The 15357-nt window shown below is 41.0% G+C and overlaps 1 protein-coding gene across 3 annotated transcripts in view; it reads right to left on the bottom strand.

The window, feature by feature from the left end:
- The window catches only part of IQGAP2 (IQ motif containing GTPase activating protein 2), a 129209-nt gene that overhangs the window by 38998 nt on the left and 74854 nt on the right, over positions 1 to 15357 (bottom strand). Inside the window, exons 8-15 of one of the 3 annotated variants that reach the window (XM_050912721.1) lie at positions 11401 to 11579; positions 10669 to 10756; positions 9948 to 10111; positions 9334 to 9421; positions 6697 to 6860; positions 6002 to 6162; positions 3494 to 3618; positions 1188 to 1351 (exon numbers count right to left, since the gene is read on the bottom strand). In XM_050912721.1, coding sequence (XP_050768678.1) covers positions 1188 to 1351; positions 3494 to 3618; positions 6002 to 6162; positions 6697 to 6860; positions 9334 to 9421; positions 9948 to 10111; positions 10669 to 10756; positions 11401 to 11579 — 1133 coding nt within the window. The remainder of the gene's footprint in view (positions 1 to 1187; positions 1352 to 3493; positions 3619 to 6001; positions 6163 to 6696; positions 6861 to 9333; positions 9422 to 9947; positions 10112 to 10668; positions 10757 to 11400; positions 11580 to 15357) is intronic. The other 2 variants (XM_050912723.1, XM_050912722.1) reach the window with 2 other exon arrangements.

Below are 15357 nucleotides of genomic sequence, written 5' to 3'. Positions count from 1 at the left end.
TAGGTCTCTGCCTCAGGGACATCCCGGCTCGCTACGCATGCACAAAGGGTTTGGCATATCCCAGGCCAGCACTGTGCAGCCACCACCTGCACAGACGCTCTCTGCATGCAAATACCAACCTTGGCCCTTCCAGGACAGGTAAGGTAGTCAGCATGTACTGAACCCTCCCCAGCACACATGGCAAGGGACAAGGCTTTTCAGGATCCAGGGCTCAGTGAAACCAGCCCTTATCTGGGAACCCAAGTAAGAAATTGAGACGTGCAAGTGCCTTTTGAAAGCTCTGACAGTGGATTGCAGAAACACACCGTTTCACAGCAGGTACCACAGGTGAGGCGGCAAGGTAGCTGGAAGATATTTCTACAAGCCAAATTTCAGGGACTTACTCCAGCTGACCATATTACTTTAGGAATGCATTATGTGAATTTTAAGTGTCTTTTCCAAATGCAGGACATTTTAGATGCTGTGCTAGTAGCTTTAGCTAATCTTGTGTTCGGTCACATCCTGGAAGCTGTTAGGCTGATCTTTGTTTATGCTTTCCTCAGCTGAGATGCTAACCAAGGCACTGCTTGTGGGGAAGCAGATAGCAATATCCTGCTGAGATAGGTTTAAACTGAAGGCACATACAAGGCAGCCAGCTTGTTGTTGCATGATAAAGCCAGAACAAACATGTACAAAACTCTGCTATTATAAGCCACCAGATTTAAACAACTGAGACTCCTCAAAGTACTTCCCAGAGGTTTGTTAAGGAACACCACGTCTCCTTCAGCATGACTATGACTCCTTTCTGGCAAAAACCTCAAGTCCCATCCATATAGTAACTACCTGCCTCACACAGTCCAGTAGCTAGATCCTTGCACAAATTCATAACTGTGTCAGGGCTGCTGCTGCCCATGCTTTGTAATAGCTGCAGCTACTTAGTAGAATTAAAAATAAGAAAGGTTACGTCAAGTCAGTAGTGACACATATGCAGAATATGTCTTAGTATTAATACATTGAGAATTAATCCCTTTTGCCAGTCAGAATAAGTTGTAGTGGAAAATTACTTAGTGCCAGTTTGTTGTCATTGGCTTATTTACGACCCCATTAGCACGGCTAATCCAAACATCGGGGGAACAGGACAGGGACATGTGTAAGTGAAAAGAATTGGCATTTCAGTTCTGACAAACATCAACAGTCAAAGCTCTAACCTTGCATTTCTGTGCTTTGGCGTGGTGCAGAACATCCTGATAATGCCTTGCATTTACTGGTCTCACATCTTGCAGCTTGGCTGTGGGCAACAGTAGGGTTTCTAGAGTTTTCTCAGGATTTCCTTGGTCAATTGCTTCATTAATGTGGCCAATTGCAATGATTCCTATGAGACGGAAAAGTTATTAAAGACCTAGTTATCAAAGAAAAATGCAACTTATCCTATATCAAGTACAAACAAAGCAGTAACATGAAGAACAGAAAAATCAAGTGACAAGAAGCAGAGGCAGCAGCAGCTGATTTAAAATTATTTTTGCTCAAGTATTCATGTGAAGCTATTAAGTTGCAGAGTTTTCCTTTCTGCCACAGTTATTGATTCATATGAACCTACCTCGTCATAAAAATCAAATTTATTCCTACTGAAAAAAGGAAAACAGACTTCCCTACTTTCAGGGCAGGAGTATCTACGTGAAGCTTAAGGAAAGGCTGGGAGTCGCATCTAAATATGGTCACCTACATATTGGCTCACAGTGCTGAAAGACTTATTTTCAAGTGATTTCAGACCAGATTACTTGAAACCCTGATTTGGACAAATACATACATACTAACCTCCCAGCTACAGCATTACATAGCAACTTAACCTCATTTCTTTAAATTTCACCTTAAATAACCAATCTAATGATGTTGGCCTTATGAGAAATCACTTGATTGTTCAGACCAGTGGCATTCAGGACTTCAGTCAGCAAGTAACATGGCCCAATGTATTTAATAAAACCTCTTGCTCATTTTCTTCAGACTGGTCTCAACATTTTAAAATCAATTTCCTCCTACCCCCAAACAATGCTGAAATGTGCTGCTCAGGGTACTTTCTCCCTAAAGCCACCACAGAAAGGCACCAGCCAAGGGCTTTCCCATCACCTGTGAGGGATAGCATCCCTGCCGGCAGTGGATCATCTCTCACCAAGTCTCTCCCAGATCCACTACAGCCCAGCTGGCAGGGTGACGGATCCATTCCCTCATAAGGATTTGGAAATGAGCAATTTTTCTGGGGTTCAGCCAAGGAGGGACCGTGCAGACATGTGGGCTTGCTTATGGAAACAAAGGCTGCCCTTCTTCCTCCCCTCTCTGCCCCAAAGAACCATCCCCAGCAGAGGCCAGTGTCACTGAAACCAAGTGCAGCTGTTTTAGTGTTAAAGACTGACTCTCCTAATGCAAGACCACCTTTCTTAAGGCCTGTTTCAACTCCTTGTGACTGCAGAGATTCAGGAAAAAAGTGATTATGTCAGTCAAATGAACTGCTCAGCATCCCACCAGGCCGGAGGGCTCACATGGCAAGCAAGCTGCGAGGGTCCGCAGCAACCACTTGACTAGATTTAGGAAGCAACAATCCACTCAGTTTTAGTATTTCTGTAATACAAAGCTTCTCTTACCCATATGAAACAGTAGCATGCACAACACTGATGGCAGTGCGGGAAAGGGCACATGCACCATGCATCAGTGCCACCCTGGAAACAGCCTGCACCTTACAAAGGCTCTCAAAATATACTCCAGACTGCTTCCCAAATGGCAAGCAGTCTGAAAGCTGCCCTCTCCTTTCCTTGCTCCAGCAAATTGGGCATAACTTGATAGCCTCAAATTTTAGTAAAAAAAAAAAATCATACTTCTATATCCAGTGGAGAAACTTGGTCCTTTAGCATTTTTGAAGCCCAAATGACCAGCTATCACATTTAATATAACACCACTCTTTTTGGGCAATGCATTTACATTCAGCCTCAAAAATAAACTCTAAATCCATTTATATTAGAAAAGGTAGGCATTAGAAGCTACTCTCAGATAGGAAATAGAGTTACCTAAAAGTAGAGCAGGACAGATAATTGCACTGCATAACTTCTTACCAGCTCCCTTGTGAAAAACAAGGCCTTGGAAATAATTTAACATTAAAACCCTCTTTGCCACAGGACACCGCCTGTAATTTCTTCCCCTATCCTCTAATATGCTCTTTGCTTACAATTTCCTCAACATCCCCAAAACAAGACTATGTAGTGCAAATATAGAAAGATACTGCAAAGTGGGCAGAACCATGGCACTTGTAACACTGCAGAAGGCAGGCACCCTATGACAGATTTCAGCCAGCCAAAACATAACCAGGAATACTTCAAGGACATTTAAAGACCAACAGATATTCAAAATTATTTAAACACTCTTCTTTCTTGAAGAGGGTCTGTACAAGGCCATTTGGCACAGAAATTTATGTACCAAGAACCAGATCATCATCTCTGTTGGGCGATGTAGAGGAAGAATTACTTACTTTCATTTTCTTCTTGAATTTGCATATTAACCATATCAATGCAGTTTTGGATATCATTCCAGCTTAAATAATCTTGGCCTTGAGTTGAAGCCTCTGACTTAATAGACAATAGTGTATCAGCATAACTATAGGAAGATATAAAATACATAAGTGTATTTCATATACAAGATAAACTGCCATAAAGAATTAGTCAGATGTATCATCCATCATTTAATGCCTAGTATTTTTTTTATTGAATGAATTTCAGACAAACTCATCTCTTGCCAGAAATTATAAAGACATGCAAGCTGCCTTGCTAGTTCTACACATGCATTTCAGGGTCTGAAAAAATGGCCCTGTGCACTAATTCAGAGCACTTTTCATGGCAATGTGGGATGATGGTAATACATGCACAGGACATACACTTTGCTGTATGGCACTACAGATAAATTTGGGAGAAACTATGGTTAGCTTCTTGCTACACTAAGTCAAAGACCAGAATTTCTGCCCTAGCATCAGGTAGCAGCACCTCCTGCTACCTCCATACTCCCCCCATGTGGAGGATGATGGGCCATGGGCAGAGAAAGGGAATAAAAAGTGATGCTCCTCTCCCCACAACTCAAAGTCCTCCAAGCACAGGCTCTGTAGCTTGTGTCTACTCTTCTTAGAGGGATCACAGATCAAGATGAGCTGGAAACCTTCACAGTAGTGTAAACTCACATATACATAAGTTAAATTTTCGTATTCCTGAATCAAGCATACAACTGCCACAATACGTCAGATCAAATAGCTGTCTTCTACTTCCAGCAGAAGCCTGAGAAATGAATGGTTGCCAGAAAAAATACAGGAAAGAATAACCATTTCCTGCTCTGATTTGCCCTTCCAGCATTCAACAGCTTGCGCTTAAGGGCTTCCCGAGCTGGAGGCTGCGTATCATTTTAATAGTTGCAAATAATGCTGTGTTCCATTAATTTATCTACTCTAATTTGAAATCTTATATGTTCTGGAGGAATGAGTCCCACTAAGTGTTTTGTGAGTTGGCACTTACTTATGAAAATTTTAAACTTGATATTTGGTAGCGTCCAATCTTTTCTCGCTCCAATTCTCATAAGAAAATAAAAGCTAAAGGTATAAGAGAAGCTAGCAACTTTTATTAACCTTCCCCACAACATGCGCACTTTTGCAGATTTATGTCGTATTTCCCCTAAACTCTCTTTTCTAAGAAAGACATTCCTAACAAGTTCATCTCTTCTGGTAGAAAGCCATTGAACACCACCTCCCTCACTGAACTTTTTCTAGCTCTACTGTATTCCTTCTGGTATTGTGCAATCAAAGCTTCCTGCAATATTCAACATGCAGTTGGCAGCACAGATCTACATAATGGCGTAATACAATTTTATTTTATTCTCTACTCCAACTAATTCCTAGTGTTTTATTTTTATTGACTGGCAGCTTAATCTAAAGATCAGGTCACAGTAACACCAGCCAAAAATGCTACACTTGGACACTTTGGGGCCTATTTCTGTATATCCATAACGTTGCTTCTCTTGCCCACAAGCACTACCTCATATTAGCAGAGGCCAGGTGGCAGATTAATTTAGCTCTACCTTATGGCATTCTGCTCCCTCTCACCAAAACACTGGCCTCATTCCTATCCCGACGGCCCTCCTTCTAGCTTTGAGACACCTAGCAAGCGCCGCTCTCAGATTCATGTCCCCTGGCAGCCTGGTGAAGATCTTCAGCCACTGCTGTAGCTTTTGCCTAGTAATGCCTTCCAGCAGCACACAGAGGTTTCCACCACCTGTGATAGAGAGGCAAGAAGCAGCCCATGCCCGCACACTCTCCCCCACATGCTGGGGGCTCAGGTCTCACACAGATTGTACTGTGGCCTGATATTTTTTGCAGATACACAAAAGAGTGCAGAGGTCGCAGCCCATGGCTGTGACAAGTCAGGCACATGGCAGTGCAAGCAGCTGGCAGCTGAATGAAGGCTATAATTGAATGTTGAACATGCACATGTGCCACAGCATTGTACTAAGCTTTTTAGCAAGCAGGACTGTGCTACATTTTTCAGACCTTTGCAATTCTCTAGCAAAAAAAGAGGTCAGCCGTGGTTTAAGGGACCTGCTGGACCTTAAGGCATTAAACACTACCTCATTCCAAAGATCTTCTTTCAGTATTACAGAGAAGTTACTGGTTAACAGTTTCCAGCTACAGTTGGTTCGTGTTTTAGTGTCTGCAAAAATTCTTGTTAGATTTTAATGTTTGCTTTCCCAGGATATTTTCCCTGCACCTCACACATCCTCTGCCCTCAAACATCTGAGGTTGTGCGATTGCTTGTACTTATGGATACACAACTAGTTCAACAATTGTCACATTATCCCTTATTAACTTATAATGCAGATGTTTATCTTGCGGCTCTTTCAACATCGTGGCCACAACACGGGACAGCCCACCTAGTAAAATGCCTACTTGTCCTTTTGCAGAAGTTGCCAAGTCTCATCCGGACAAGACAAAATAAACCTTTACCGTTGAAAGTTTTCCTCTTCCAGATTATTGAAGCCAATGCATGGGTTTCTGAGATGATTCTTTATCACTAGGATGTCCGTATTTTCCAAGGCCTGGTTTAGCAACACAACAGCTGACAACATTTCTACTGCAATAGACAGTTCATCATGTGCCAGGTAGTTCTGTAGGACAATAATGTACTGCAGTCAGGAAGCTAAATAAGCAGAGTAATGAATTTGAGTTACACAGTCTAGATACCATCAAGGAGATGGACTTGATTTAAAAAGCCTGGCAAGTTTCCTAGTCACAGGCACGTCAGATTAACACAACACTGGTGGTAGAGCTTACTGGGTTTGCTACACACCCTTTCAGCTTTTCCTCCTTTTGCCCCACAATCCCATCTATTCTGGTCTTACCCTCATAGCAGGCGATTACTTTTCTACACAATATATAAAACAGAGTTAGTCCTCATTAAGAGCATGCAACAATTAAAAAAATGTCAGTCTATTCGTTGCAACACAATAGCTCAGCCAGAGCAAAGTGTGTCAAGAAACAAATTCTGTAATTCAATATTGCCTATTCAACCATTCATGCAATATGTAACACCATGGCAAGAGAATTAAGTCTGATTTTACACAACAACATGCTATGTTTGTGCTCTTTCATGGTTTGACTAAGTAACATCATTGAGCTGGTTGTAAGCTTTTCACTCTTACCACAGCATTCTGTTGTTGGAGGTTGAACAGCTCAGTCTGATAGACAGCAGCAGCAAATGAGTGAACAACAGGCAGCTGTGCCTCCGGTTTCATCAGTGCAACCAGTGTTTTACTAGGATCACAGTTACGAATTGCAGTATTGATATTGTCAACTGCTATAAGTTCTAGAGAACAGCAGGGAAAGAAAAGCCTATTAATTTTCATATGCCATTTGCTTTTTATGCCATGCAGATGACAATTAGGTTATTCCAAAGAATATCATTTGTTGTCATTAGAGAAAAAACATACTTGTGTGAGATTCTTGAAGACACAACTGCTGAATGTTGCAAAACCACTAACTATTCAAAGGTATGCAGCAAATAATTGACTGCAGGACTTCAAAGTTTCTGGACTTTCAGGTATTAGAGACTGCTTATTGTACCTTTAACCCAAACCAAGGGGCTGACCCCATCCTAGCATAGAGCAAGACGTAACATCCTTCCTGGGTTTGCTTGCGGCAGGTACTGCTGGGTATGTCAGCTCCAGCGCCTCAGTCTTGCTTCACCCCAAACACTCCTTTCCTTCTGTGCCACGTTTCCTCCCTCGGCTCCTCTTGGCAGAACCTAACTCAGCTAGCTAAAAAAAGCCTGTCCTGCAACACCAATGACATTTTTATTGTGCATTTCAGGAGGCTTGGTAGAGATGAGCCAAATATTTTGGGGGATTGGGATTTTCAGTAGTTGAACTGATGGAAAACCACATGCTATGGCTTCTAGGACTTCCTCTGCATGCCATCACCTGTTCATTTGTCTAACAGTGTAGAAGGTCATTCCTCACAAGCACTGTCATCTAGAAATTATCCCCTTCTCTACAGCTCAGATTTCAAATTAAACAGACCACCATAGAGGAGTATGAGCGTAACCCTTTTTGGTACCTGAACAACTCGCCTGTTTTGCTTTTTGCTGAACTGACTTCAGCAGAGGTTTGAACCCCAGCAGAAAAATACTGAAAAACACTTCCCACTTGGGCAGCTGCAGAAACCTTACAACACCCCTTAGCTTAGTCACAGCCACCGTAATTGCACACCTGGAGGAGCCAACTCTGAAGAAACCCGGGCCAGGACACACCCAGGAACATGTTGTACAAGGAACTGCTCTGGTCTTGCACAAAGGGAAACAACCTTGAAGGTTAGAGCACATGTGGCAGAGCAAGGAATGACAATTATGTAAATGTCTTCTCCATCAGCAAAATAACCCCCACCTCCTCCACCTTATCTTACAGCTTTTCTGTATACTATTATCCGAGGAATGTTTTTAGTCACCACTGACTGCTCAAGTCTGTACAAGACTGCTTGTGCAGCAGACACCATCCACAGTTCATGCATGCAGCAACACTCAGATCTTATTATACAACACAAAGACTTTGAAAACCTTTCTAAGTAACCAGGCCCACCTAAACAAGCCCCTCGCCTCTCATTTCAATTGCTCTGAAGCATGGTCATGTCGGGCCATGTTGTTCTTGAAGGCTATCTGTATTGGCTATTCCTGAGGTTAGAAAAAGGAAAGACTCTCAAAGCTACGGCGTGCATGCTTTTTTAGAGAAAAGAGCAAAGAAGAAAAGAGTCAGAGTCCACAAGTGGACTAGACTAGCTCTGTAGTCAATAGCCAAGCTACTGATTTCTAATTCAGGAACTGAGCATGCAACTTGCAAAACACACTTTACATTGTTCACATTCCAATAACAAAACCCACTTTTTTCCTTTTCAAACCAAACATAAGAAATAAGTTGCTCCCTGGATTGCTGTTACTGCTTTTCATACATCACATTTTTCCTCCTCATTTCCTTTACCAAGGAGCAACTCTCAGAGAAAGTACTGCTCACCATGCCTAACCAATCTAAAATAGGCTAACATTTGAGGCAGCAAGTCAAACTTATCTTCTGGCTTATGTTGACCTCACAGTACAGCCTTTAGGTCATATTACAAAAGCAATCAGCCTGGATTCAAAGCATTGGAAATAATACCAGAGACAAAACAGCCACTAAGCCATGCCCAGATGTAGCATGAAATGACAGCAGTTTAACCAAAGCTGAACTTCCTAGCAAAGAAGTTTCCAGTCAAAAGCAGCAATACATGCACCGCAAATTTAGATCCCCTTTACTATATTTTTTTACAAACTATAATTGTGCTGTGTGACATTCTTAGCAGGCTAAGAACAGATTCAATTTAGATGTGTGTGTCTAAAAGAATAATTTTCCTCTGTGATGTAATTGCAAAATATTCTTCCATGTGATCATTCTATTTTAATTCTACAAGGATGGTCATTGCTCCCAAGTGAGGATTAATACTGCACTGATAAATATTTGTTCAAGCCATCAAGCCATGCATTGTCTTCAGTTTTAGCCAATGTGTTCACCAGTGGCTGAAGTCATTCAAAGAAAAAAGTGTTAGCTACCTCAGATAAGAGTATATCCAATGCAGCACAGATTGGTGACTTGGCAATTGTGACACTGAGACAAACAGTTACCGAAATAAAATGCAACACATATGGTTTCAGTTTGAGAAATCATGTTTACATGCAAGAAATGGTGGATTCAATTCATCAGCTTAACATAATTAAAAGGTGATGGTAAAAAATGAGTATTAAAACAGTTACTCACTAAGCTTGTGAGCCTCAGCTTCTGCATTGGCAACACTAACTTCTTTCTGTATTTCACTTTTGTCGAGCATATTTGGAACCCCTGCTATCTAACAGATCAGAAAAAAAGATTTAATTATGCTTTTATGTTTGATGGGAGATAAGGGATAAAACCCCTTGATGGGACACTAGGATTTGATTGTACTATCCCCTGTGCATCAAATACAATGTCACAGTAAACACGGCATTAATCTTTCCCTGTGATTTTCATCTTACTCAAAATGATGGATTTTCTCCTTAAAACCCAGTTGGTTCTTTCATTTGCTGTTAATGATTCAATAATTACCTTTTGTTATACTCAAGTTATAACTCATTTTCAAAGCAAACATAGTATTAGGGGCTGCATGCTATATCCCAAATTTTCTTCTTGTATCTTAGTAACTACTTATGAGGGCATCATGCTCTTTAGAGCAAATGCAGCTACTTTGGTGTCAATTAGTACATCAATTATTCTAAAGCCTTTATAAAACTGTTTCATAAGTGATGCTGAGGTCAGAGTAAAGGCAATTTCTCTCTGGATTAAAATCAACTAAAAAAACCGCAAACTGATGCATAGTACCTGTTCCATTCAATTACCTGCATTTTCTGTTCTTTAGAATCACACAATTGCAATAGGTACCATGAGGAATTTTGCGGCAGAACTTCAAGTAGGCTCAAAGCAGGACGGTTCAAACCTGCCATCAGTGCCACTTCATCTTGCCCGTCAATAGCCTCATTCACTTGGACTAAAGCTATGTGAGCTGAAATGAAAGCAATGCTTATAAACAGCAAATATGCTTTTGCGAAAAAGAGTCCATTGCTGTCAGCATCTCACTTTTTGTAAAAGCCAGCTAAGGTGGCAATCTTTATCCAGCAGAGGATTATCTATTTTAAGAACAATCCTACAAAGGGAGTCTCTGGCTTTGTGTGAACCTGTGTGGGAGCCGTTCAACCACAGCTAACTGGAAGCTTATGAATTAATTTCAGCTCTATATAGAAGAGGGGGTCAAAATTTACAGTATTCTGCACACAAAAGGAACTCAAACGTAAGGAAACAGAGCAGGCAATAAATGATTTGATTCTGAACTGAGGAATCCTTACAGCAAAAAAACACAAACACAGACATTATCCCCCCAAAAGATTAGTAGAGAAGGACCAGCAAGATAAAACTGTTGTAGACAGACATTAACTACTTCTGCATATTTTATAAGTTTCCACAGAAATATTGTTTGTTCATGTGGATTCAAGTTGTGTTCAGCTGGAATCTGGGAGATCATGTGTTATGTGCACACTTCCATAAGGATCCGGAATGGCTTACTGTTTATCTTATTGATATTGCCTTGAATCTCAGCTTGTGTCAGCAGCTCCTCGTAGACATCTCTCTCTTCTTCAGAGATTGTGCCGTTCTAAGAAAACAAAATTGTTGCTAGTACGCACAAAATCTTTGCAGAGAGAAAAGCTATTAGTGGGAATCATTAAAACTGCATCAGCTGCAATATTTGCTGGATGTATTTGCAAAGGAATTTGTTGACCACATGAACTAAAGAAATTAGCACTTGTGGTAACCGGCTGAGCAATATTTAAAGCATTTTCTGCTTCCTGTAAAATAGCCATGTAAATATAATGTAGCATTTTTCAACTACAGAAAGCATTAGCTCTCAAATAAAAAACAAAACAGTTTCACATTAAAGATCTGTGGCAGAGGCTATACTTCATGCTCAAAAAGGGTATCATTCTTTTTGTAACCTTTTAAACAGAAAATTTGTTTTTTTCTAAAGAAATTGATAGAGGAAAACCAGTCTTTTTTTGTTTTTAGTCTTCCGGTATTTTATCCTTTGGTCAAAGTTAAGTTACTTCATACTCATACTAATCATATTCTTATAAAATTGGCTGTCAGCTTGTTGCATTACCATTATTTATCTTATTTAGCTTAAAAGTGTTTTTTCCTAATTGTGCTAATTTTTAAAATTAATTTAAAATTATAATATTACAGCATGGGAAGCAACATGAATAAACATGTGTACTAGGAGTGTTAATAAAATACCACTACCTTAAGTCTTGCATTTGATTCTTTTCTCCTTTTAGCTTCAAAGAGTTCATTCTGATAGTCCTGTGCAAGTTCCTCATCCACGTTTAGCAACATTGCGTTTGGGTTCCTCAGAGTTGCAATGGTTTGCTCAGCTATTCCCTTCTCAATAGCTTCATTAATTGCTATTACTGCTGCATGCACTAAAATTAAAAGCACAATCTTAAGTTTCAGGAAGCAAAACATATTCCAAACTGTCACTGTTTCTTCTGATTTATTTGAAATGAGTATTTAATGTATGTTCAACAATTTACATATTCCCCTTCAAACACCTCACTCCTAATGCTTCCCCTAGACTGCAGCAACAAAAACACTGTGTTTGCTCAAAGGTGGCACATTGCTTCCTGTCCCATGTTCGCCCTTCTCCCAACTAGGGGTTACTATTTTACTGACAGAAAATAAAATGAGAGTTACATTTTACTGTTCAAGTCCCATGTCATTTAGAAGGCAATTATATGCAGGAATTGAAAGTATTTTTGGTAGTTTTTCTCTTAAAGCTGCTTTCGTGTCCATAGAGATACAAGACACTGAAAGTATTGTCTAAACTAACTGTACTTGAAAGATACTACACAAGAATAAGGAAATCCAAACCCCATGAAACTTGTCCTCCAGAAAAAATAGTGAGTCCCCAGGTAGGGTGCAGCCCTGCACACCACATCTAAGCCTGCCTGGGATGAACTGGCTTCTTTCCTAACTGAGGATCTCCATGAGCAGCTGGGGAACTAGAGAGACAGTGATGTAATGGTCCCTACTTCCATCCCCTGCAAAGCCACAGGACAGCAAACTTCAAATGGGGAGAAAGAACACCCAAAGAGCTTTACAGGATTCCCAAAATGTTGTTGCACAGGAAAAGGGGAAAAAGTGCCCTAGGACTCGCTACAGCCACTGACCAGTGTAAGTGTTAAACCTTTCCTTTGAGAACACAAGAAAACTTCAACTACTAAACAAATGCTTGACTCCAAGATTTTTAAGAGTCAGAAAGGCTCTTGTTTTTCCACACAGTAAATTCACATGAATGTACAAAATTAAAACCACTTGCAGCTGAATTAGGTGTAGAGCAATGGCTAACATCCCCCTCCCAGGTATTCCCTGCACACATTTGGCCCTAGGATCAGTCTAGATGAAGGACTTTCTCTAGAGCTACAGTTTATCTGGACATTCGTGCCACAAAGAGACCCCAACGACTGTCTGGTGGCACATTAATCTCAAAGATTTTACAGACATTACTGTATAAAATGTAATTCCTGATAAATGTTTATCTAGATCTTACCCCAAAGGAGGAACACAGCAGCTCCCCATTTATCACCACAGCAGTTTGTCTAGGATTTACTTTCATGCCACCAATGAGATGTGTGAGGGAAAACATGAATGCCATCTTTCCTTATTCTATCAGTATTTACTTGCTACATGGCCTTGCATGGTTTTGCTAAACTGGAAAAAAAGCATTCAGTAAAAAGCACTTTTTTGGATTAAGTTTAACTGAGGGTCTATATATCTGAGTTTAGAGCCTTCAGTTTCCTTCAGTATATGAAGAAAATGAAAGATGCTTGTCAATTATTAGGAAATTCGAGTTTTTGGAAAAACAAAGGGGTGTACAAATTTAGGGAAGTAGAACAAGAGCAGACCATTGGAAACTCAACATGGGCAAATGAAGCATGAAGTGAAGCTATACATTCTCAGAGAGGGCAGTTACTGGAACAACTTGACTAGCTGTTGGTGGATAATCCATTGCTTAACATTAAATTCATACTAGAAAGTTGTTCTAAAATGATTTCGCTCTAGGTCAGTTCAGCACAGCATCAGATAGGAAACAAGAAGCTGGCATGGCGGAGGAGAAGCAAGCAGAGACACACACTGGTTCCTTTGACATAGAACTTTACGAACAGGGGAAGTTCAGATTGGACATTAGGAAAAGGTTCTTCACTGAGAGGGTGGTCGGTCACTGGAACAGGCTCCCCAGGGAAGTGGTCACGGCACCAAGCCTGTCAGAGTTCAAGGAGCATCTGGATGACACTCTTAGTCATATAGTTTAATTTTAGGTCATCCTATGAGGAGCAGGGAGTTGGACTCGATGATCCTTATGGGCCCCTTCCAACTTGAGATATGCTCTGATTCTATGAACACCCAGATCAACTTCAAGGGCTAAGAGAAGACTGCCGTTCTTAGACGTACATATCACCCCCGCATCCTCATATAACAAAACACATAGGAAGGAAGTAATCTCTTCCACAGTTGTGTAAGAGGCCTCACTGACGTACGTGGAGTTAGCAAACAGCAGTCAAAAGATAGGTTCAAGGTCAGGAGAGATGTGAACAGGTATTAGTGGATGTTGTGAACCCATTTACGAAGAGAAACAGTGAGAAGCCTGATTGGACTTGAAAGAGTAGTCTGGAGGCATGGAATAACAGAGAGGGTTACTTGCAGAATAAGCTTGCTTTGAAAGTACTTAAGCTTACTCTTTGCACACTAGTTTCTACTATTGCTGATAGCACAGCAGGAGTCATCAGCAGTTGTTTCACTTCATCTGCTTTTGCTTACTCCATTTCGGAAGCAGGGTGGTAGACCCTTTCTTCCGGCAGGATCTCCGTGTCCAACCTCACTAGTGCATGAGGGTTTCCATAGCAGATGTTTCCTGTTCTGGTGCAGGGCATGTTATCTACAGCACACTCCTTGCCCAAAGGGACAGAACCAGCATCAGGAAAACCTGCTTTTCTATGGAAGACTGAAAACACTTCAGAAGTTAAAGGAAACCCTACACACACTATAATAAGCTTTCAGAGAAGGAAGTTGCAGCCTTTTCATCTTCAGGGAAGGAAGGAAGCTCCTGGAAAAGCGCTTGGTAGTCACTAAATCTCTGAAAATTTGCTAAAAAAGGAGACAAACTACTCCCACTTCCAAAAGCGGTATTTTAAGAGCTAGCTTTGCAGAAGCATGCACATATTAAGCTATAGCAGGCTCCAAAATATACAACACGGACAAAGCGAATCAACATGAGGAAGCGTGTTTTAGGTTAAGGTCTGGAAATTTCAGCACACTAAGTAACATCATGAATCAGCTTGTTTCAATTATGCTACTTTGCAAGGTTTAACAAAGTTGCAATGGAACTTAGTTATAATGGAGCCTTTATTCCCCCACCTCCCTGTGTACAGCCTGTGGTACTGTTACTGGTTTGTTTCAATGACCCACTGTGCCATTGAACATACTCAAGCCAGCCCTTCTGTTCTTCAGTTTGCCCCTCTGAAAAAGGCTAGGATTCTGAACAAAATACCTAGAGCTCAAGTGTGGATTTAAGTGGACACACTTCACTTCATGTCATTTAAGTTCAAGCAATTTTTTTTTTTTTCTTCATTTTTAAATATATGACTTCATTCGACAAAAAACTGGAATGGAGAAAAAACAGATTTACAGATGGATAGGCTCGGGCAGCAAAAAAAAAAATTAATTTTGTTTTTGAGTGGAAGCTGTTCAAGACAGACTCAAAAGGACCTTAACTGTGCATCAATCCCCTGGAAAGGAAAAGCTTATTTTGGATGCACCAGCAGGATGCACCCTCCAGCCGGGTTCTACCATGCTGTGGGTCACAGGCCAGTGGTCAGACAGATCGAAAGCTGCCCGTGGAGGCAAGTGGTTCCTCCACGTATGCACCACCATATGTGAGAGAGTTGTCCATCTGGAATGGTGACTTGTCCTCTCAGCAACCTGATTGGGTGTTTGAGGAAAACTGCAAGAGCCCAACGCAGGAAGGACACGGAGAGAAGACACCTTGTTCCCACGGCCGTCTCCATTGTACCCCCTGTGTGCAGAGGCACACACAGGACTCAATTCATCATTCTAGAGGAGCACTGGCTACCAAAACATTAAACCCATGCAAAAGATTGTAAGAAATCTTTGTTTCTGGTAGCACTTCCTATGGTTCAATGG

This window comes from Gymnogyps californianus, chromosome Z (genome assembly GCF_018139145.2).
Source record: "Gymnogyps californianus isolate 813 chromosome Z, ASM1813914v2, whole genome shotgun sequence".
Taxonomy (NCBI): Eukaryota; Metazoa; Chordata; class Aves; order Accipitriformes; family Cathartidae; genus Gymnogyps; species Gymnogyps californianus.
This window is presented reverse-complemented; position numbering and strand designations above follow the sequence as displayed.